A 24291-nucleotide genomic window follows, 5' to 3' on the forward strand; every position below is an offset into this window, starting at 1 on the left:
GAGGCCCGCAGGAGGCTCAGGACCTTCGGAATTGCTGTCCAGGTATTTGCTCCAAATGGACGGCTTTGAAATGATATCGATATAGCGCAGATATGTGATGCCCACTCCTCCGATGGCTGCCAAAACGCAGAGAGCAAGGAGCCCGTGAACAGGCCTCACTTGAGTCATTGCGGAAAACTGCACAAGTCAGAATCAAACGTGGCATACTTACTTTGTTAGAAAACCTGTCACAAATTACTATAAACAAGATTTGTCATGCGAAATTGTGACAAATTGATACAGCAAAGAAGCCTGGTAAATTTTACGCACTCGCAACTGTACAGCTATTGCGATGACAGCGGTGGCGACCAGCATAACCTCTTCATGAGGGGCCGAGAGGCACCAGCATCCAAAAGGATAGTCGATGGTCCGACCTGAGTCAGACTTCGTCTTCTAAACTATTGTTACGAATAAAGTTATTATCACCAACCAACCACTCCGCTTTCTTTACTGACCGTGATTTCATATTCACTCGCCCTATTCGTCCTGCATTCCTCCACTGTTGCCGTCTAAGAGGTATATGTCCACCGATAACTGAAACACCAAGCGCGATCTAGAACAATGGCTCTCCTTCTCAAGGTAAAAACCTGGGAATCACTTGGTTCCAGTCGGCTTACCTTGGTGCCAAGCCAAGGTTTACAGTCTGGTTCACACTGCGGAAGCAGTTGGTGAACTCCGTCCGGGAACAGCATGTTCGCGTAGTGTTGGTGATTTTGTCATTGCGGTTCAACACGTACTGCCAGAAAAAACGTCTATTTCGGCCGGTTACATGGAATGGGAACTTCAGCAGGAGCACTTAGTGAACTCCTTGTCATATTAAAAAAATGGCTTTAGCAATGCTCCTCCGCTGCCACTACATACTGCTGGCGTGCTCTCTTCCGTGGGCGACACGTGCGCACGGAACAGGAAGGAACCACGACGGCCCCATCACAGCTGGTACTGCACCTACCCTACTGCTTGTTGTACCGCGGCATGCAACAAAGCGATAAAGGGGAGCTTTTTTCAAATGGTGTTTGCGAGAAGGGAAAAAATTAATAACAATCAATTATTGTTAAGTGCATGCTGTGGTGGCTGTTCCCGGGATTTTCTCTAGGCCGGCGACCAAACCAAACACTACTGATAGACGTTGATGGCGTTTAGTTTTCGTTGCCCAAGTCTGTTATACCGAGGCAATACCCCGGCAACCTGGGTTGCTTCTGAGCGTTCTCTCTGCAGTTGGCAATCTGTTTGCAAACAAGTATGTTAAGAAAAAAAAAAGTTTTCGGCTTGCTGGCGAACTAATTTTGTTCATGCCGCTGCTGCATTTCGCCAGTGTGAGCTGGACACAACAGACTTGGCTTGTCTTGCGACAAGTCCGGTTCAGCGTACTGTGCTACAGTGAGCTGGGGCATAACCATATGACCATAACTGACAACTTGACTATTTCTGATGACTTCTCACCTTAAAAGGTGATTGGTTCGTAATGACGAGACATCAGGTGAAATTAGCGCAATGAAGGCAGCTGAATATATGGCTTCGGCAAAACCAAGCAAAAACTGAGCCATCGGTCGTCAAACTTTCATTAACTGCATTTTACCACTGTTAATGTTTTCGTTCTTCACGACGGCATGCCTCATATCCACACGTTTATATCAACGTTCAAATCGTCCTCTACAAACTACGTGAAAAGGAAGCCTTATTGGTGTCTTGGGTCGTGCACCACGGAAAGCTTACTTCATGTACAGTCTTCATCAAAAAGTTTAAAGCCCAGTGTGTCTGCTTATGGGCCATGCATTTGCGCTTATTTAGAATTAGTGCAGTTCTCATTTCAGGCGGTAGGACAAAAAATCTTACCAACAAGATATTCGTAATACTGGAAGTGCATTACAAGCCTCATGAATTGGCTCAGAAGCAGCCCCCTTGGGCTCTACACTTTTGAAAAACACTGTACCTCCATTTTCCGTCCGGCCATCAGTGTTGCCTGCTCTGCCGCGAAGAAGAAATTGCAGCCGGAGCTGGGTGTGATTTGTTATTTTTTTCTGCATCACAGACGTTTCGTCGCTCTGTTTCTCTCTCTCCTGGCCGAGTACTAGGGACCATCTGCTGCGCACACATTGGTTCATCGTCATGTACAGTTTGTGTTGTGTACTGCAGACAAGGCCCATTTGGAGTCGCTTTTTAAAAGGAAAGCAGGGCGGAAAAAGGGACGCTACCCCCGTGTGTGCTTTTGCACAGTAAGTAATTTACCTAGACTCCACAGTTATCTGAACTTGGTATACAAACTTCCACACCGGAAATCACGTCTGGCGCAGTGAAAGGGCGGACAAAGAAAAAGCATGCAAATCAGAAGCGGCACTGGGGCTCCACCGCTGTCTTTCTAGCAGCCAAAAACGTTTGGCAAGGCTATAGTTACAGTAGCACACGCCCTTCGGAGGAGCTCCTGTTCATTACTGAACAGAACCAATAACTGAGAAGAAAGAATAGCGCAGTCACGGAAGAGTTCCAGAGGACAGAAAGTAGGGTAAGGCCTATAGACGAGATCTCTCTGGGTCAGTCATGTATCGTGAAATTTAGGGCTTGATAGAGGTTATCCCCAGTACCCGCATCTTCTATGCGTCGCGAACAGGTGCACAGTTCCAGCGTCGACGTACCGTGTCATTATTGAGGCTCGTGAGCAAACTGGGCAGGGTGTGGTCCAGCTGGGCGCCACTGCGTTAGCGTCTCCACACAGCTGAGAGCGCCCTCTACGGCCTGGTACTTTTGTGAGCGATACCTTGCAAGAAGAGACGTGCTACGTTTTGCCTGGTAGTGATTGCTGCATCAGCTACTTGATAAAAACCAAGCTATCCTGGTTATGTGTATATATTGAGTATTTTTATATCCTTAAATAAGCGTCTGCGGAATGACGCACTTTGGAAAGATTTTAGCATGAGCTTTATATTTCGCCTAAGAAATGTCTACTTTGCTCAAAAAACATACAAAATGCAAGCAATTCAAAAAAATTTATATAGCAGTCTGCTAAATGTTAACGTTTTAATGTCGTACAGGTTTCAAAACATATTCCGTTTTCCTATATCTTCAACAGCTGGTTTATATAAATAAAATAAGGATATTCAATTTTTTTCTACATATCCTTCATCATAAGACGCTGTACATGTAATGTATACAGAAGAAAAATAAAGCTACAAAAATAAAACTCGAATGGAGTCATCTAAAAGCTGCTGATATTGCTAATTTTGAACGCAAAGCATTGAAAAAGAATATTCGGGCAGCCATGGTAAATCCGAAATGGCGGCATTCTATTACGAAGACCGCATGAAACGAAAGGAACCACATGTTAACCCGGCGTTCTGACATATTTGGTTAGTGGTAGGCGTGCAGCTGGGGTGTGCACGACTTTGCTTTTAAAAAGATCCTGTCTCATCCCTTTGCTGGGCTCGTGGTGGTCGCAGTTACAATGGCTGAAACAGTCCATTTTTATAGCTACCTACGTGCTTCTCAATGATCGTTCTCGAAATAGAGAGCGCGCCAATGAGGATGTACACGATTTCAAAACAAGTTCCCTCAACTTCCCATTTTTCATATGCTACTTGGCGAACAGGTCCGGAAAACTGCCAGATCGATCTGCCCGTTCGGAGCAACTAACTTTCTGTCTCGGGGGAACTTGATAAGAGCAAAAAATCGAAAAACTTGCAAAAGGTTACTATCTCTTGGAAACTAAATACAACTATTCCCAGTATGAAAAGCTGGCTGCAATAACTGGTTTCGGGGAAATACCAGTGAGTGTCACTGAACAACGCTCAATGAAGACTGTATGAGAAGTAACTTCAGACAATGACTTTAAATATATGACTGAAGATAAAGTTCTGGAATGCCTAAATGATCAGAATATCACCAACGTGTACAGGATAAAAATACAAGGAACGAGGGACTCTCGACAAAACACCTAACACTTACATTTGCATGGAGTATACTCCTACAGCCTTTTGAAATTGGCTTCCTCTGCTACAACATGTTAATGTTAACAGTCTAGCCACACATCACAGAGCTCCTGGCGCTAACAAACATTCACCATATGATTTTCCTGTGGACCGAACTCTGAGAAATGCGATAGCCAACCACCACAGGACAGCCATTCCTGCATACTTACTCTCATGCCCAGTATGGAAAAAAGGAAAGAGGTTACCCTTGTCAAAATAAAAGGAAACATAACGTTCTGGGAAGCGCGAAAGCATGTTTTGCCGTTCCAGAAACCATCCTCCTTTCCTGTGGCTTAGAAGGGCACGCCGCCACAGCAGCCTCCGGCGCCGGCCCGGGTCACACACAGTAAAACTGGAGCAGTGCCATCCGTGCCCCCGGAAACAACAGCTCACGCTGAGCCACCACCGACAAAACACGCTACTAGAACATCTCGACCAGTGGGCCTAGGGATCTCGCACAACGCGGTGAGGCCAAACACTAACATACCCGTATGGTCGACGCGGATGTACAGGGTTTCAGATGATACTATGAACACAAGCCAAATAAGTCCCGTGCCGTCGACGTTAGATGGAGGGTGGGATTTATTGGATCAAAAGAAGAAAGAAACTCTGGAGTCAAGGAACTGAACACAAATCATAGGCATCTCACTTTGCTCTTATAATATACCATTGTCATTGTTTTCGTCCATTGGAATTTCAGAGGTCCTGAAGGTAATTTTAGCGACATAAACTACATAATCCAAACGTGTTTACTAGTGGCCTTGTTCCTACAAGGAGAAGAAAACATGGCTTCTAAACAATAAAAAACATGCTCAGGTTCTATAAACGCTTCATTCATGACCGAGAGCACGCAAGCTGGTTCTCTGGTCGTGTAGTCATTTGAGTGAAACATGACATCCCAGCTCACGAACATAAGCTTAAGACGTTTCAAGCTTGAGCAGCCATCTTATCACTATTAAAACAATTAGTTTGCGGTGTGCTCCTTAAGCTAGAAGTTAAATAACTCTCCACGAGATTGAAGAACTTTGAAAATTGATTAACCGTATGTGGTAGATAGACATCTCAATGCCTAATCTATATTTCTGAAAATCAGTAGACGCAAGAGGCCAGATTGTAATTACCGCTCCCAGGGCACAAGTAAAAGGAGCTCTTCAAATTTATCCTTTGGGTAACTGTCTTTAACGATTTTATATTGAACTTTCTAGATAATTGATATGGGCGCAACATTTACCTCTACATTAACACTTCTTTTTGGGCGAGTTGGTACATATTTGGAAAACTTTGAAAGAGCGCAAACACACACAACCACTAAAGACAAGAGACGAGACACCAGCGCCGACTGTCAACTGATTATTATTGGAGCAAGGTAACACCTATATACACAGCAGCTTACATAAGATAAGAGGTTTCAGTAACGCACGTGCGAGCAAGAGACACTGGGAAAAACTCGAAAAACCAAAAAAAGCAAGATGCTCAAGGGGTGAACATATTAGTCGCATCTAAAAAACAAGCCACAGCGTTTAAGAGAGATATCGAAGGCTTGCTAATGCATCTGTTGCCATATTTCGTGATATGAAAGGCTTCCAAGCTGAGACGTGCAGTCTTATCAATGCTCTTGCCGAGAATCTTCGTCTCATTAAATCGGGCCACGCAACCACTGCAATCACTAATATGCGCAACTAAATGTGCGTACTTGTCTTTAAAATTCTTAACATTTCTTGAATGGTCCCCTAATCGATCATTGATGCAACGGCCGGTTTGGCCGACATACACCTTCCCGCACGTCAAGGGAATAGCGTAGACCACTCCCGGGGAACAGGTCACATACCGACGTTTATGATTAATTTGGCACCCACTCTTTTTCTGGCCACAGATGCGGGGGCATAGCCCTCCCAGCTTACTGGGTGCCGAAAACACAACCGGCACACCGTGCCTGTTGGCCACTTTTTTTAAGTTGTGAGTGGTCTTATGTATGTACGGCACAACCAAAGGTTTTTCGGTCTTTTCCCGATTACAGCCGCTCTTTCCTGTTCCATGCTTGAACTTCTGGAGGAGGGTCTCACATACAGCAATCAAGATCGAAGAGGGGAACCCCGCCGCTAAAAGTCGGCTTATCTGATTAAGGAAGCTATTTTGCATACGGTGCGGGCACGATTTCTTGAGAGCAGATTCCATGCATTGCAATGCTATCGCTCTCTTCACAGTCTTGGAATGCGCCGAGTCATATGGCAGCAGATCTTTTTTCGCTCGAGGGTAGTAAGACCAACAAACGTGTGTTTCGCAGAATGTTAGTTCGAGATCTAAAAACTGTAAAACAGATGAGTCAGGTAGTTCATGGATAAAATTTAGCCCAAGTCCATGCTTTTTGAAAGCTATTAAAACTTCACCCACTGTAGAGGGGTAGGTGAATGTAGTCCGTTTTCTTAAAAGCACTAAAAAGTCGTCAACATATCTAAAAATCTTTAAAATCCTTCCCCCATTAAAATGCTTATCTAAAACTTTGTCGACCTTAGATAAAAAAATGTCACACAGGGTGGGAGCCACGCAGGAACCAATACAAATGCCATCGCGCTGCAAATAAGGCAGGTTGTCAAAAACAATAAAAGTTGACCTCAGGTAAAACTGTAAAAGATCAGTAAAACTCTCCACAGTCAAACCTGTCGCATTCTGGAAACACACGTCGCCGTTAGCTTCAATACAATCTTTTACGGCCAGCATTAGTTCGCCTTGAGGCACGGAATAGAACAAATCTTCTACATCTACAGAGAAACCAAATCCAATATCGTCTGTGTTCTCAAGGAAAAGAGCGACATCTGCAGATTTTTTAATGAGGAAGGGGTCATCTAAAACAAGCGTTTTTAGGTGCCTTTGCAGAAATTGGCTAACATTTCTCTGCCACGACCCTTCTTCACTAACAATGGTCCGGAAAGGTATTTCCGGCTTATGAGTCTTTGCTGTGAAAAAAACGTTTAGGTTGCTACCTCTGCTCTTAGTGATGCTTTTTGCGAGGGAATCAAGATTCAAATCTTTACAGAAGTTCACGAACTTGGTCTTAATCCTGACCTCGCTTTTTTTGACAGATATAAAATTCTTGTTAATTGCGGCTTGCGCTTTCTGGCTGTACATACCCTTTTGCAAAACAACAAAACCAGTCTCTTTATCAGCCTGTACAAGCATACGTTCACCCCTTGAGCATCTCGCTTTTTTTGGTTTTTCGAGTTTTTCCCAGTGTCTCTTGCTCGCACGTGCGTTACTGAAACCTCTTATCTTATGTAAGCTGCTGTGTATATAGGTGTTACCTTGCTCCAATAATAATCAGTTGACAGTCGGCGCTTGTGTCTCGTCTCTTGTCTTTAGTGGTTGTGTGTGTTTGCGCTCTTTCAAAGTTTTCCAAATTTACCTCTAATGATCAAATTATTATATGCACCACCAATCATACTAAGTAAACCGCTTCACTGTAATTAAAGCCTAGCAGACTAGGCAATGTTTAAAAAGAAAGCTTGCATGGGAGTATTTTGAGGAAGATCTTAAGCTCGATGAGCTGAATGACTTGTTCTTTCCCACTATCCTCGCTGCCGCACACCTTGCCATTATCAGTTGTCAGGAGTAGTTACCAAAACGCAATTACAGATCCATAGCGGAAATACTTGTTCACGAGGGTAAGTGTTCACAGAAAAATCACATTCTTTCATGATATCAACCCTCATAGGAAGGAAGATTTCAAATCCCGAGATTTACCTAACGTTCTTTCATGAAAACATTGGGGGTGTGATACAACATGCCATTCGCGCATTTTTCACAGTGCGGTTCGGTCTCGTTCAGATTATAACTGCGTACTCTACGGATATGCAACAACATCACAGTTATAAAAGTCTAGACCCAGAATATGACCTATAGGTTTACGTCTCGCATCTGGCGCTTACAAAGCCTCTTCCATAAGCAGCCTCTACGTAGAAGCAACTACAAGCTTCATCGAATAAAAAAGGGCTATGCTTACATGTTCATATCTCTTGAAAATGTGTTCTTAGTGAAAGCATATATGCTACCCTATTGTTACCAAGTGCCCCTCAAAGGTATTGTTCAACAATAAACCTCAGTCCATCAAACTCTTGCTACATGGGCTTGAGGATGCTGACGCCGTTCATCGCTACGTCAGAGGCTGTCGTGAGTGCCAACGTCGAAAGGCACCACCTCTCTAGCCAGCGGGTTTGCTCCAACCTATTGCGCCTCCCCGAACACCGTTTGTCCAAATCGGCATCGACCTTCTGCGCCCATTTCCGCTGACCTCGGTCGGTAACAAATGGATTATAGTCGCGACCGACTATATCACACGGTATGCTGAAACCAAGGCGGTGAAGCGTGGCACGTCATCTGAGATCGCCCAGTTTTTTATGCAGCAAATCGTGTTGCGCCATGGCGCACCGTCCCAAGTAATCACCGATCGAGGCACGGCGTTTACGGCCCAACTTATGCATGACGTATTTGAGCTGAGTCACACGAGCCATCGCAAAACCACTGCTTATCACCCACAGACGAATAGCCTCACGGAGAGACTCAATAAAACGATCACAGATATGATTGCAATGTACATAGACTCCCAGCACAATACCTGGGACGAGATTCTCCCGTACGTCACATATGCCTACAACACTGCCATCCAAGAGACTACGCGTTTTACGCCATTTCGCCTGCTCTATGGACGCGACGTTCAGACGATGTTAGATGCCATGCTTCCGTGCTGCACGGATAATCCTCTCATCCCAGACGCTGAACAGTTTGCTCAGCGCGCCGAGGAAGCACGTCAACTTGCGCGCATCCACATTCAGCAACAGCAGGGAAAGGATACGCGTCGCTACAACCTCCGTCATCGACACGTCACATACCAACCAGGAGAGCAAGTTTGGGTGTGGACACCGGTGAGCCGGCCCGGCTTGCCTGAAAAACTGATGTCGCGATACTTTGAACCTTACAAGGTTCTGCGCCGTGTCACAGAAGTGACATACGAAGTCTTTCCAGCGGGTACTGTGCAGGCCTCGCGTCGGCAACCACGCTCCGAGGTGGTGCAGGTTGTGCGCATGAAACCGCATTTCACGCGGTAATGTGCGGTGTACTATGCACTCGTTTAGTTGTGTATGGCACCGCCTCCGTTTTATATTCGTTTTCTGTACTGACTTGCATCGCCCATCGCTCGCGCCCAGTCTGTGGTTTCGTTTTTTTTTTTTTAGGAGGGGGAGTAATGCCACCTGGTGTCCCTGATGTTCTTAGGTGGCGCCTGGAAGAAAAGGACGCCGAAGTTGCCTCGCGTGCTGTGCTCGGAACTTTGCCTGCTCGTTCAGCTTCGTCCCGTCGTGTTAGTCACGTCTAGCCCTGTTGTCCGTGACAATACAAAGAACTAGGAATGCTAAATATCATTCCCGAAATAGCATCAAGATGCGATCCGCTGCCGCCATGGTGCAGCCTTCCCAATGTTCGACATTTCGCATGAACTTGATTTAGTTACAACGAAATATAGCATTGCCACATTCTGCAAGCTTTCCTGGTAGTTAAAGGGAAATATTCGAATTGCGCGCGATTTTATATAGATGGCTCGAAGGCAAGAAATCACGTTGGAGGTACAGTAGTGCAAAGAAAAGCGAAAAGAGCAAGACTATTTCAGTGTGTAACTATTTTCATTGTTGATGGTACGCACTTGATGTGGCTGTAAAACACATACAATATTGTTTACACAGACTCCCTAAGCACGCTCACAGCTCTTCCCCCTATAAACAGTTCCGCTACTACTTGGGGAATTCATACACAATATACCCATAGCTTCTGCACAAGGGCACGATATTTTGTTGGTTCTCGAGCCATGTGGGTAATAAAGGCAATGAAAAGGCAGTTGGTTGTGCCGCTCTTGAAGCACACGACAAATAAATCAAGAGCGTGAATATGCCACACAAAGGCTGCATGACGCTAGTCTACGGCAAATTGAAGGAAAAATGGCATGTTCTTGGACTAGGGGAGTTGAGCAAATAATAGACTGCTATTAGTAAAGACGATTTATGGGGAATGGAAATCATCAGGAAAGTTTCATAGAAGGAATGTTATGACTTCATTGCATTGGCCAGACGCATATGCCGCGTAATTTTGTTGGCAAATGAAAACTTCTTATGTGAAAAATACGATGAGCAACTCACCGTAAACAGCGTCTTAGTTTCAAGCAGAATACTTGAAATGTAAAGAAAAAATAATTTACTCAATACACAAAACACATTCCATTTCATCCAGCATTGATCTAATGTGAAAGAGTAGTTGTTGGTATGTCATATGGTTTTAGCTTTTTGAAGGAGAATACCTTCCACGAAGATGTAGGATAAGTGTAAAGCACTCCATTAAACCCATGATATAACCTCCTGCTTGTCGTAATATAGCTGAGCTGTTTATGCGCCAGTAAATCGAACCGAACACAAGCGCTCCAGAAACACCGCGAAGGGCGGAAATGCGCACTTCTGATCACACTTAACTCCCAAGCCGGAAGCCTTAACCGCGGCAAATTGGGCTGATTATGCAATGGTTTGTCCAGCAACTTAGCCGCAAACAACCTCAGCAGCCCTTCCGCTGCCTCAACGAGCCCACCCAGTCAGGCAGCCACGAACCATAAAGGTCGTTTGCTACACATGTGAGCCCTTCTTACCACGAGGCCTTTATGGATCAGCTCTGAACAACACATTGCGCATGCCACTAACACCCCGTGCGAGCATACACATGTACACATATTTCAGACTGCGATGCGAACATCGCCAAACAGGAGGCCCACTGCGGTATACAATCCTTGCGCAATTCCATGGCGCCAGCTATTAAGAAACTCACTAGCGCAATGCTACGCAGTTGGAACGACATATTTCAATCAATTATTTCTGACATGGAACCCTCCCTGGTTTTGACGACACGCTAAAATAATTTTGATCCCATACATCTGCAATCCTCAAAAACCATCTACCTCAACTCGTGCCTCAGGAAACTCCCGAAACGAATGAGAGTGAATCGACTGGCAGATCGGGTAACTGAGCGTAAACTATACCCATTCGTCATGGTCGGCTTCCATTCCCACCAAGCCTCACAAGACGCCATGTTGCAATACAAGCACGACGTCCTCGACCCCTCCATACGCCCACTAAACCTCTTAACGGCAATCAATTTACAGGGAGCACGGTCCTTCATTCGTAATCAGCCGGACTATGCTTACTGCAGAGCGAAGGCCTGTCCCATATTTCTCCAGTTAACACGGAGCTGAGCTAGCTGCATCCACTTGACTCCTGCAAATTTCTAAGCCTCATCCGTTCATCTGACTTTCTGCAGCCTCCTGCTATGCTTTTACTGTCTTCGAAAATTGTGTTAGGAAAAATGTATAATAAAATATACTGTCACGTAGTGGTAAGAAGCCCGTCAGCCACAAATGAAGACACAGGCGTTGAACTTGAATTAAATTATTTATTGGGGCTGACTTGTACCCGCAAAAGAACTAAGCGAATCGGTGGCGGCAATAACCGCAAACGTGATGGTCGGTAGTCGAACTTAGAATGCAGTTTCAGTCGTCAGCGCTCAACTGAAAGACGTCAAAGAAATATCTATATAAAACCGCGAACGGTGACTATCATATCGTGGAACATTGTAGATGCACACTTGTGTGGTTGGATCCATTGTAGACACATCTCGAATCCTCTGCCGCAACAAAGGAAATGATAAAGCCGCGTCTTGCGACAACGAACATAAACAAGTAAAAAATACAGAATTGATCCGTGCATTCGAATAAGAGTGATAAGGCCACATGCCGGTGGCTGCCTAAAAAGAACAAATAACCTTTTAATGGTTCGCGGCATTATTCCCCCTTTAAAATACCTCGCTTCGATGCCTCAAAATAAACAAAGAAAGCTCAACGTAAACATCAGAAAATATAAACATCGCGAATTCTTTAATGCGCGCAATACGTACAACGTATTGGGTTTCAGATATACAACAGGTACGATTTCTGGGGGTGCGCGTCGCAGTTGTGATGCTGTCGTACTGTCGGGAATGACTTCATAGTCCAGTTGTCCGACGCGGCGAAGGCGTTTATGCAGCCCAAAGTATCGACGTAGCAATTTTTCACTCAGTCCGCGACGGCGAATTGGCGTCCATACCCAGGCTTCGTCACGTGGCTTCTATTCTGCATTGCGTCGTCGCAGGCTGTATCGTCGGGCGTCGGTATGTTGCTGCTCTTTGATGCACAGCTGGGCGAGTTGTCGGGCTTTCTTTGCACGCTGCAGGTAGGCGGCAACGTCGAGATGTCTTCAGTCACGTGCGACAGCATCGTGTCGAGCGCTGTTGTGGGCTCCCTGTCCTACACAAGGTAGAACGGCGTCACTCTGGCTGTCTACTGAACAGCCGTGTTGTACGCGAAGATCACGTACGGCAGGCCCCATCAACCCAAGTCTTGAGTTTGGCGTCGACGTACACGGCGAGCATGTCCACGATAGTTTTATTCACACGTTCTGCAAGCAAATATTTCTGCGAGTGGTAGGTGGTCGTCCTCCGGTGGCTTGCATGGCTGTACTTCAAGATAGCTTGAGTGAGCTCCGCCGTAAATGCAGCTCCCTTTCCGTCATGAGCACTTCTGGGGCGCCGTGTCAGAGGATAATTTGGTCGACGAGAAACTTGGTGACTTCCGCAGCAAAACCGTTAGGCAGGGCTTTCGCTTCAGCGTAACAAGTCACGTATTCTATGGCCATGACGCATTTGTTTCCAGACGATGAAGTTGGGAAGAGTCCGAGGAGATTCGTCCCTATTTGTTGAAAGGGATTTGTTGGGGATGTTTTCGGGTTCAAAAGACCAACAGGTCTCGTCGGGAGTGTCTTGCGTAGCTGGCACTTATGGCACGTTTTGACGTAATGAGCAACGGCGGCAGCTAACCGTGGCCAATAATACATATCCCCGATTCAGTGCAACGTGCGTCCAAGGCCGACATTTTCTGCCGTTGACTGATCATGAAAAGCTTGCAGAGTTTCCTCCCTGAGGTTTGCAGGCACAACAAGAAGGTGTGAGATCCTGTTGGATGGAAAGTTCCTCTTCACAAGGACGTCATTTTGTAACGCGAAGGACGACAGCTGACGCTGGAACATAGCGAGAGGGGAAACAATCTTTCCTTCTAAGTAATCAGCTAGGTCTTTCAGCTCATGTTCCCATCGCTTCTGATCTGCGAAATCTGGCGCTTACCGGTCACAGAAAGGCGTCGTCATCACCTAATTTGGGAGGAGCGTCGACGGGAGTTTGCGATAAGCTGTAAGCGTCAGAATGCTCGCGGCCAGACTTCTATACTACAGTTACATAAAATTCTTGAAGACGTAGTCTCCATTGGGCAAGACGGGTGGAGGTGTCTTTCAAATTTGCCAGCCTTCAAGCGTGCGGTGATCGTTTACCACCTTGAATGGTCGGCCGTATAAGTATGGACGGAACTTTGAAGTTGCCCAGGTGATCGCGAGGCACCCTTTCTCGGTAATCGAGTAATTCGCTTCGGCAATGCACTCAGAAGCTTCAATTTTAGCACATTTATTATTATTAAGCCTCTAGTCTTTGTGATTCCAGATGAATATCAGCTTCGTTTAAAATTTACATCATGGGCGAGCCGTATACGCTACGATTCTGGAACAGACTTCACAGTATACGTTGTCGAGCCACAGAAATCGCTAGCATTCCGGCATTATTTATTAGCCGCAAACCAGATCCTTATTGACAAGCAGGACTCTCGGCAAAAAGGCACCGTGGCAGTCTATCCATCAGCGGTTCTAAACAATGACACTTAGAAAAAATGTCATTTTCTGAATAAAAGTAACGAATCATGGCGAGAGTCATTGAACTCTCGACTGAACCCTGCCCGAGAAGAGAGAGAAACTAAAATGTAAGCATATAATAAAGTAAAAAAGATTGCAAGAAACTGTCTTCTATGGAGTATGTTCACTCAGTAACCTTTTGTAACATTAACATTTCTGAGCACGCGCTGCACTAGCGCTGGGTCCAAATATCTCGCCGAAGTTTCGTAGTCAATATTAAGGCAACGTTTGCAAGCAGAAAGTTCTAACAAGACAGAAAAAAAAAAAGAAATATAATGTTCTGGTAATATACACAGTTTCTAAAATCCTGCTGCTTCTCACGAACCTAGTGCATCAGCTGTAACTGGAAAATACTAAATCAAGGTATGAATAACAATCGGAAAAGTGCATCCTAGTGAACAGCTTGCGTTTTTACCGATTTCATATATACAGTGCCCAAACAAAAATGGCAGAGGGCTAATAAGCCTTTTTTAATAAAAGTATTAGAAATATGACCATTCCTATATTTATTCATTATTTTTGCCGTAACAAAATATGTTAATGTTTTGTTACCTATGCAAAAAATAAATTTTGCTGACATGGGATTGCCATTAGTCCTAAAGCGAGTGCCTCATATGGGGGATACTAAGCTCGCTTTAGGTTGCTATTTTTTTTATGAACGCTAAACGAAGTGTTTTTGTAGCGCAGTTTCTCTTGTACGACTGATTGTTTGACTTGACTGCCGAGGAAATTACCTGTTATGCCTAATATTTGCGGTGCAAAAAATCGGCGCCTTGCGATCTGTTGCCCATTTTGCTTCGCCTTTGCAGAATGTGTATTGGGTCATAAAACTTTTACAGATAAGATAAGCGTGAGTTCTGCACGCTTCTGACACGAAATGAGCGCGAGCGTTATTTCCTGCAGTTACCAATCCAACGTTCGGCTAATTTCATATCAACTCTACCCCAATATTGAGTAATGTTACCTGGGGATCAAAAAAAGTTACTACAGCTGGAATTTAAAAGAATACTGGGAACGTTCTAGAACAGCTTCTGTTGCTTAGGAACGGGTGTCCGGATTTTGCGCCAGCGCTCACCATTTGTTTCCTACGCGAAAATTTGGCCTAAGGGCGTATACTTCGTTGTCGTTTCATTGGTGCATTTTTACACTCGCCAGCCAAGAACAAGACAAGAACGCTAGGTAAAACATGCCTGCTTGTTTTCTGGGCTCCTTTATAATTACACGGTTCAGCAAATGAGGCGTGCCTTTTCCGTGTCCATCTTTCCTATTCCTTTCATACAACCGCCAATACTCCACGAGGACGACGCTAAAGTTTACGAACGAAGTCCTGAAAGTCGTCACCGTTTTCACCGAAACACGCCACAGACACCTATGATTAAACTTACGACAACATCACTCGCGCTCGCCTCGGAAAGCGACAATATGGCTTCCAGCCACCCAATAGAGATCGTTGGAACAGCAGAACAAAGCAACTTTCACTAGAGTATAGCCAGTGCACGATTGTTTACTAATTTAATTTTACAATAATTAAGTTTTATGGCTTGTACCAAAACGATATTAAAAGACGTGGATTTGAATGTCATTTTAAAACAAATAAGAAGTCACGATATGTACCCCTGCAGCATAAGGAAATCCAGTTATTCTTTCCAACAAAATTGAATTTGAGCGCTCTACGCTCGCCTGACCTGGCTGAAAGAGAGATTATGGGCGAGTATGAGATCAGAAATGCTGGCGGTGAATGCACCAGCGCGCCACAATTGTTTCTTCACGACAATAAAATGTGCTATTTGGACAGACAGGCTAGACTACCATGTGGCAACTAAACAGCGGCACTTAAGCTTGGCTTTTTCCGATTAAAATTTATTTAGAAGTGCACCAATCGTATTGTCGTGTGTGTTCGAACGTCTTAAAAGAAGGATGAGGACTAATTGGGCCAAACATTGATTCTATTGCATGATGTGAGTTAAGCATCACCCACATATTGTCTACCGTTTTCAACCAACGTTGGTTAGCCGGCGGTTGTTGAACCGTTTACTACCTAGAGTATATGCTTCGTGTAACATAACTTTCACCAGTTTAATCTCATTTGTAACGCGTGTTTGTTTGTTCTTCCTGTTGTTGACTTATATTTCAGACATAAACTTCTTACACTATCAGCTTTCTGAATATAATAAATAAAATAAATAAAAAACAATATTGCCTTGTGGTCCTTTTGTTTCTGCTGCAATTAACCTCATAATTATGCATAGCATAGTACTGCCCTAATTTGACTTCATTGGTCTGCTGAATAATCTCGAAGGGCCTCAGTTCCCGTAGTATTGATGACACCAGTAGCTTAAGGGGGGCTCAAGCACATATGTCGGCCTCATAGTTCAATCATCCTCCGCATGATACACTCTGGAACAGGGGTTGTTTTATGTCAACAGCTATGATTAGGGTGGCACTGATGCACACTATTTTTCACGGTTAGGTTACGAGAAACATACACACTATCTAAGTAATTAAGAGCCCGTGCTGCCAGCCTCATTTCACAATTGTTAGAGTACCATAAGCTACACTCGAAAGTCTTGGCTTTGGACACCCCTGTCGTGCTGTGGTAACTTTTCTTATGACTCAATAATCAGTTATCTTTAGACTCAAAATGACTCCAACACTTACTTCTCAATGATCAACACCGCAAATAAAACAAATATGACTCGTGCTTTCTCGTTTCGCTGACATTTAGCTTCCCCCACCATGTTTTTTTGCAATAGCAAGCAGCACACGAGCGCGAGCGGCTTCTTCAATCACGAAGAAAAGATTCGCTCTTGCCTTTTCTTGGCTCCGTCCTTTTCCTTGGTGACTCCAAACGAGGGCTAAAACAAACACCTTTCGCCGGGTAGCAGTCACAGAGAGCAGCCACGGGAGATTTGCGCGTCTCGCAAACCTTCCAGATGGTTGCCGGCGATGGATGTGAGAATATAGACAAGGGCGTCAGTTGCTGGCATGTCGTAAGCTGCATCAAATGATCGCCCCTTCACTTCGCAGAAAGAACTGAGTGCGTAAACAGCCATACGTGAAATCTGCAAGCTGATGAATTGCAATTCAAGGAAGAACACCACTAGATCAAGGTTTGAGGTTCACCTTTCTGATAAACTAAACGCGATTTTGAAAAGCTAACCTCGGTTATTGGTCTTGCATTAATTTCGTATGCAGCTCGTCAACAATAAAGTCTGAGCAAAAGGGCTTATTCCAGGAATAAACTGACGAAGTTCTCGCGATGTTGCAAAGCTTGCCTGCAGATTCCTTCTCTTGCATTATTTCAAAATACAGGCCGGCAACAATGCAGCTGGATCAAAATGGCGTGTTCAATTCATAAAAAGACATAGATCTGAACAACCCTGGTCTGAACGAAAAGACCAAACTGAAGTTTGAAATACAGAGAAAGAAACAGGACAGAGCAGATTTTGAAGTAAATAATCTGGCGCGATATTTTGAGGTCTGCTTGTGTTGTTTCCGCACACTACAGCCAGGGAAGAGAAGGGTTTATTACGAAGGGCCCAACTGCCAGCTTCACACCCTGCAACCAGCGTACATGTACACTGATCAGCGAGTGATCAAATACATGCGTTAACTGCCGGCACATGCGCAGCCAAATACGCGACAAGCCACGAGCATACATGGCGATAGCCTTTATCGCTAAATGGGACGACAAGAAAACACTTCCTTCATTTTACAGTTCAAACTATTCTCTGGTGCTTCTTCGTATAATGGCAGCAGTTCATCGCTGCCTGTGTCTAGCCTTGATGGGATGGAAGACTCAGCCGGTCGTTTCGTGGCTGGTGGATCAATCATTTCCTTTGATGCATGCGGGAGTTCCATTCACCTCTGGGTTGCGCTTGATGTGATGTAGGACTGTCGCAGGTGGTCGGCGTGCACAAATGGCACTTCTGTAGCCATAGCTACACTGGCCACCGTCTCGCCATTTCCGCCGTGCCTGTCTGTGAGAAGAAAAAGAATAAGAAGAAGACGGCAGATAACGCGGTAGTACGTAGAGGCGAACGACATCAGCGAGTTGCTAGGACAGAAGGTTCGTTCCAACGTTGTGACGACGGTGTTCCTCGGTGTTCGACGTAGAGACGATGTCCTACAACTAGAAGTCTTCTACACCCGAATGAAAGTGGTCAACGACGACAGGAAAGGGGTACTTATACGTAAAGTGATTACCCTATGACATAAATAAAGATGAAACCATGAAGGGAACTACTATGTGCAACAGCCATGTCTTTACGTTCAATCCAAACCTAAGCGTAGCCACGTAGATTGTTCTCGCGTAAATCCAGGTTTACCCACAAGCTAAACAAAAGCTTTTTTTTTGCCCAGACACGCCAGATGCCTTGATGACGGCTTCACTCGCGTAATTTGTCCAGGCCACCATTTCACCATATCATCAATACAGAACGAACCCACACATGATGACCAAAAGTAAAGGTTCGCGGTCCACCTATGTGTTTATCAGCAGATGTTTATTGCCTCAGCCTTAAGGGATGACAGCAAACAGCCTCTTACGGAAGCATTTTTCGAGCAATTATGTGCCCAGTTTTAACAGTCGGATAAAAAGAAGGAAAATGAGACTTAGACCAAAGATGTAAAGCAAGAAAAGCACAAAGTATCGACAAATGGTTTATTCTGAGGAAAGGTAATATAGAAGTGTGAGAACCTTATATTCAAGAAACTCTCTCACGAAACTCTCTCACCAATCCGCGATTTGTTCGTTTTACTATTAAAGACTCATTGCAGGCATAGCTTAGAGAGAGGGCACATTAGAGAGAGGGTCATAATGTAGAGAAGCGTAATTATGACATTTGGGTTTGAATATGTTAATTGGGCTTGTCGCACGGCTCATTGGGATTTGAAAGCAGAGTAATTAGGTACAAGACAAACGTATATGGGTTTTAACTGCATAAGTTTGAATTCCAGAAATACCAAGAAATATTCACATCTTATAGCATTCCACACGCACTGCTGCGATGTGTTTTTTTGTTCTTTCATTTGCCACAACACTATATAACTGTAAAATAACATATAAACTTGAAGCAGAGCCGAAGCTTTCAAGCGGTTTTAGTTCATCTGTTGAAAACAATCTGTAGCCGATTGCTTTGCACATGACAGCCGCCTGTATATATAATATATTACCTAGACATCATTGAATAACAGCATACCCGACCAGCGCAACAATCTACATTACTTTAATTACGCCATTTTAATAGCTCAACGCAGTTTCTCATAGGGTGGTCACTGTCATATATTAAAATTTATATTTTAGTACTGTACGATGCTTGCAGTACGGGAATATGCGTCTCTGTTCTTTGAATTTCTATACTTGTCTACTTTGACGATCAGCCTGATTTCTACTGGGTGCCTGTGTATTTATTTTGCTTTTTTTCACAGATGCTTTGCGGGAGTGCAGAAGTAGCTGTTTTTGATTCCCAGTATTTCATCCGCAAACGGTTGCCGGGTACGTTTGTTACATCAAGAGGGTGGCAGGAACATGCCATTCTCTGGGCTAGTATACCCACACCAGCCAAGCTCAATGCAGTTTCTCGTAAGGCGATCTCTGTCATCTTTTAAAATTTATATTTTACTACTGTACGATGCATGCAGTACGGGATTATGCGCAACGACACGTATACTTATGCTGTCCATTTTTAGCTGTCTATATATATGCTTGTCTATTTAAACAATGAGGCTGATTTCTAGGTGATGCTGTAAGGCCTGCGTTTTGATTGTTGTTATGTATTTTTTTTAGAGACGCCAAGCCTGAAAGCGAAAATGGCAATTTTTTATTCCCACAATTTCAACCAAAAATGGTTGGCCATATTGGCAAAGGTCGAGCGCGGGCAGACCATAGGCTTGCCGCTCGGGAAGCCACGGCATTTTATCTGTCAGGATGTCACTGGGCATAGATTGGTCGAAGCTTTCTGTGAGGAAACGAGACCCCATGTGAAGGCTGAATTGGAAGACGCTCTCAGCTCAGACGTCACGATTTAGATGCGAAGATGAGATTTGAATCCAGCCTTTCAGGACCCTGGAATACCGATTGAGAGACGGCACCCTTTGGCCCCGCAGACAAGTTCGTATGGTGTGGTTACGGTGGTGCTTAATATTTTTGCCGTTACTTGCAACTTGGACAGCGTATATCAGTGTGCTCATCAAGAGCGTGCCTACAGCAAGCTGTGCTTGGAAGGAGGCATGACCGTACACTGATTTGTTATTGGTTTCTGTGATGTCATAGATTTTAAACGTTATATAAGCTTAGTGTTTTGTTATGTATTTGATTTTTCTAATAAGGGTCACTTTCGATCGCCGATATGTTCTTTGTTAGGGAAGCTAGCGAATGAATTACTGCGTTGAGGAGATGACAGATGTAATACCCATTCCGAGAGCCAATTTCGCAATTCTAGCAAAATGTCTTCGAGGTCGCTTTCACATTATTGTATTCAACACCTAAAGCCGAGGCCTATGTGTAGTCGAGATAGAATGATATGGGTGGCCGCCCTACGTAAGCTATTACCAACGTTGTGAACGGTAATGTGGCGCCAGAGAGAGTGAAGAGAGTGATATTCGAAAGAGGGGAGCGTGGAAGTGTAATTCGGAATCCGGAGGGAGAGGGTACGCAATGACAATGGCCGGGACACTGAAGAAGAAAATCAGGAATACAATTCTGGCTTGTTCTGGAAGGGGGGGGGGGGGGGAGGCAGTTTGCATACTTGAGTAGGCGGGTCGCACTGATTGCACCGATTGCTGCTTAAGTGCCCAGGTGCCCACTCTGCAACTCTGTGATTGCAAGGTAACCTGGGAATTGAACACTGGCCGATGCGGTGGATGGTAAGAAGGAAAGCAGACAAGTAGGTTGGTAGGCTGCATGTTGCCTGGCTCGCCGGCAGCCTGGCATGTTGACTGTCTGGCTGGAAGGCTGCCTGCATGATTTTCGAGCTGGTTGGCAGATGGATGGGCTGCCCTGCTGGCTGGTGGGATTGCTGGCGGGTTGGTTGTTGGTTCGGCTGTCGAGCTTGTTGGCGTGATAGCTGGCTGTTCTGCTGGCTGGTGGGTGGCTGATGGGCTGAGTAATTAGTTCTTGCAAATTTATAAATTATTTCCAATGATGAAGGAAATGCCAGAGAATCAAATGTGTAAACATTCTTGTCTTCACTTTATAAGCTACTGAAATTAAGTGTTCCTGTTTTGAAGGCAGTGTTTCTGAACGGCTTTTTTTTTTAGCGCCATGAAGAGCGTTGGTCCTGCTGACCTTCACTTTTGGGTGGTGTGCATCTGGTCAAATCATGTAAAATTTCAATATCTGGACTGTGCGTTTTCTAGTACGGTAATGTAAAGTAGGGATTAGAATGTTAAAACTGACTGCGTCGGAGCACAAAGAAAACGGGTGACAAATATAGGAGGCAGTCGTTTACTTTGTTCCTATAACACTGAGTATACATTACTTCCACCAGACTGGGCGACGTATTGTTTCTGGTCTGGGTGATTACTAAATTGTTTATTTGTTCAACTGATTTTGATATGGTTTCATGGTATTTGACGATTATATAGCTAGCTATTTTCTCCCAGATTAATATCCAGCTGATAATTTGCGCCAGTGCTACATGCAGGCTTTCCTCTCTACTTTGAGTGAAGTTCCAGTTTTGGGTTATTTTAAAATTTTGCACATAGAGTGCGCCGTCAGGGACGGTGTATGATGCTGCAGAGGGTATTGAGGAAGTTCTGATGATGCGAAGAAGACGGTATAAAGAAGGCGTAGCTGCAGCCGGGTTACGAGAAGAAATCGAAGCTCTATATAAAGAAGATCTGCAATATTTGCAGCTGAGATACAAAGTACAGCTGCAACGGAAAAAGAATGACACAAGTGACTCATGACCGGAGCGGAAAAATTGCGAGACGCGGCGCTATTGTAGCCGTATGCGTAGATAGCGAGAGTGCCAGGAATATTCCACTTTCCAAAGTGGGGGTGGCCGACAGAAAGCAGCACATCCCAAAGCTTGCATTTTAGATGATACTTTGTGCACTGCTTATCGGTAGAATCAGGCGCCAACGTGCATGACTCCATTTCTCTATTTTTTTAGCTGACGTTTTGAGCAGCGGCATTTTCTTGAATGACGTTTTCCCTCAAAGCCCACCGTTTGCTGGACCATATACTGTCAATGGCTGTCAGCGCTAGCGAAGATCAATGGCATCATTCGTGAACCTCCGCATTCCAGAGATGAATTTACTTTTTGGCAACAAATGAACGCAGCAGTTTGAACCCACAATTTTCTCTTTATTGAAAAATTTCTTTAATATTTTACCACAGCACGTGAAATAAAGAAAAGTCTAAAATTGGTTGATAACTGGCAACAAATTTCTTCAAGAAGTTTTTCTAAAGCTAGATTAGTGACTCGCGAACGCTCCACCAGCCTCCACGACATTGCGTGTCCGTGCGGGTGGTGAGGCATACAGGCTGCTCGCGAAACCAGGCATGCCTTTTAGTCGCGTCCATTCCTCTTGTACAGCCTCCTAAAGCAGATCTGGTGACGATCCGTGTAGTTGCCGTCTTGACAGCTGCTGCTTCATGAGGCCCCACACATTTTCAAAAATATTCCGCTCCTTTTGAAGGCCATGGAAGCTCTTCAATGCAGAGCTCCTCAAGCTTCTGCCGCACTATCTTTTAAAAAAAGTTTTCAAATCATGAAGCTTGGAATCCTTTCCGGGTAGCGCGAACAAAAGAACAGAAGTGAGTTATGAGGATGCAATAAATGAACGCTAATGCTATTATTTGTAAGCATATCGAACGAAAGCAATCGTTTGGCAAAAATAACAGCCTTGGGTAGTTAAATTTAATAAACGAACAAAAATGATAATGGCATTTTTTTAATGATCAGCAAGATACGAACGTTGTAAGTGGATTAAAGTAGAAAACGAAAGTTAAGTAACAACAATCACAAGTTAAGCCGCGTAAAGCATCGGTAGCGCGCCAACAGCATTCAAACCTCAGCGCAGAATACTATTAAAAAAAAAAAGACATTTAGTCTTCCATTAGAGTTCACTGAAATAAGTCCATGTCATTCATTTACAAACTGTCAGAAAAAACATTTAGCTCTTTTGCGCGAAGTGCATATACGTTGAAAGTAATTATACCTGCTTATGTGGATGGGGCTCCTGTCATGCTGAAAAATGAAACATCCGTCAGGAAACGGGCCATCCCAGATGAAAGGAATGAAGTTTCTTTCAAGTATATCCGCACAGGTTGATGATGTCAGGACTCCGTCTATCCGAACGAGCGGCCCAAGCCCTTGGTGTGTTCTAACACCCTACACATTGACAGACCGCCGACCGCTAGCGGCGACTTGTTCCGTATACTCGTGTTCAAACCTGTAACAAAATGTGAACGTTTTCCTTGTTACGCCGCAGCTCAACAGTTCTTTTCGGACATTCGCGTAGTAGGATTCAAAGGACAAGTAAATTTCTTAGCTAGAGGTTTTAGAATTTACCAGGCGTATAGAAATGAAATAAAATGAGAAGATCACAGCAGCAGCTGTCATAAACACGCGACGATTATTTTCCGCACATATTCGAAGAGAAACACATAGAAAACACACACGAACCTTGAGGGTGGCGCTGGTGAACACTCTCAAGGTTCGTATACAGACAACATAAATACCCAAGAAAGTAGCAGGGGGGACAGCGGCCGATGTAGCTCAGTTGGAAGAGCACCGGACGCGTTATTCGGAGGTCGTGGGTTCGGTTCCCACCATCGGCACGTTGTTTTTTCTTCTACTTTGTGTTTAATTATCTTTCCTCTAAACAGATTACATTACTAATCTCTGTGATTATCCAAGTAAACATTAAAAAATAATAAAAAATAAAGACATAAAGTACCATCCCCAACGCTTTCCTTGGCCTCGCCGACTGTTGGCTTCTTTCATTCATGTATTATAACGAGCACCCTCATTTCCCTTCAATTGATCTGCTTGTAGATTACGGGGGTCTCGGTTCTGGCAGTCTTGAAGCCATAGGTAGCGTAAGAGGGTTCTAGCACAGCTTACGCCCTCGCTCTTGATCACGTTCTACGTGACGCTGGCGGTAACAAAGGACGTTCCACGTCCGCCGCCTTGGCTGAGGGTGGCGCTGGTGAACACTCTCAAGGTTCGTATACAGACAACATAAATACCCAAGAAAGTAGCAGGGGGGACAGCGGCCGATGTAGCTCAGTTGGAAGAGCACCGGACGCGTTATTCGGAGGTCGTGGGTTCGGTTCCCACCATCGGCACGTTGTTTTTTCTTCTACTTTGTGTTTAATTATCTTTCCTCTAAACAGATTACATTACTAATCTCTGTGATTATCCAAGTAAACATTAAAAAATAATAAAAAATAAAGACATAAAGTACCATCCCCAACGCTTTCCTTGGCCTCG

At 44.5% G+C, this 24291-nt stretch overlaps 1 protein-coding gene across 1 annotated transcript in view; it reads left to right on the forward strand.

Annotated features, from left to right (window-relative positions):
* Positions 1 to 19261: 19261 nt before the first annotated feature.
* The window catches only part of LOC146175943 (uncharacterized), a 43560-nt gene continuing 38530 nt past the window's right edge, over positions 19262 to 24291 (forward strand). The window contains exon 1 of the mRNA XM_084582305.1: positions 19262 to 19430. Within this exon, the coding sequence (XP_084438431.1) occupies positions 19277 to 19430 (154 nt within the window). The 5' untranslated portion in view covers positions 19262 to 19276. The remainder of the gene's footprint in view (positions 19431 to 24291) is intronic.

The sequence above is a fragment of the Amblyomma maculatum genome, chromosome 10 (assembly GCF_055883805.1).
Source record: "Amblyomma maculatum isolate TAMU_Amacu chromosome 10, ASM5588380v1, whole genome shotgun sequence".
Taxonomy (NCBI): domain Eukaryota; kingdom Metazoa; phylum Arthropoda; class Arachnida; order Ixodida; family Ixodidae; genus Amblyomma; species Amblyomma maculatum.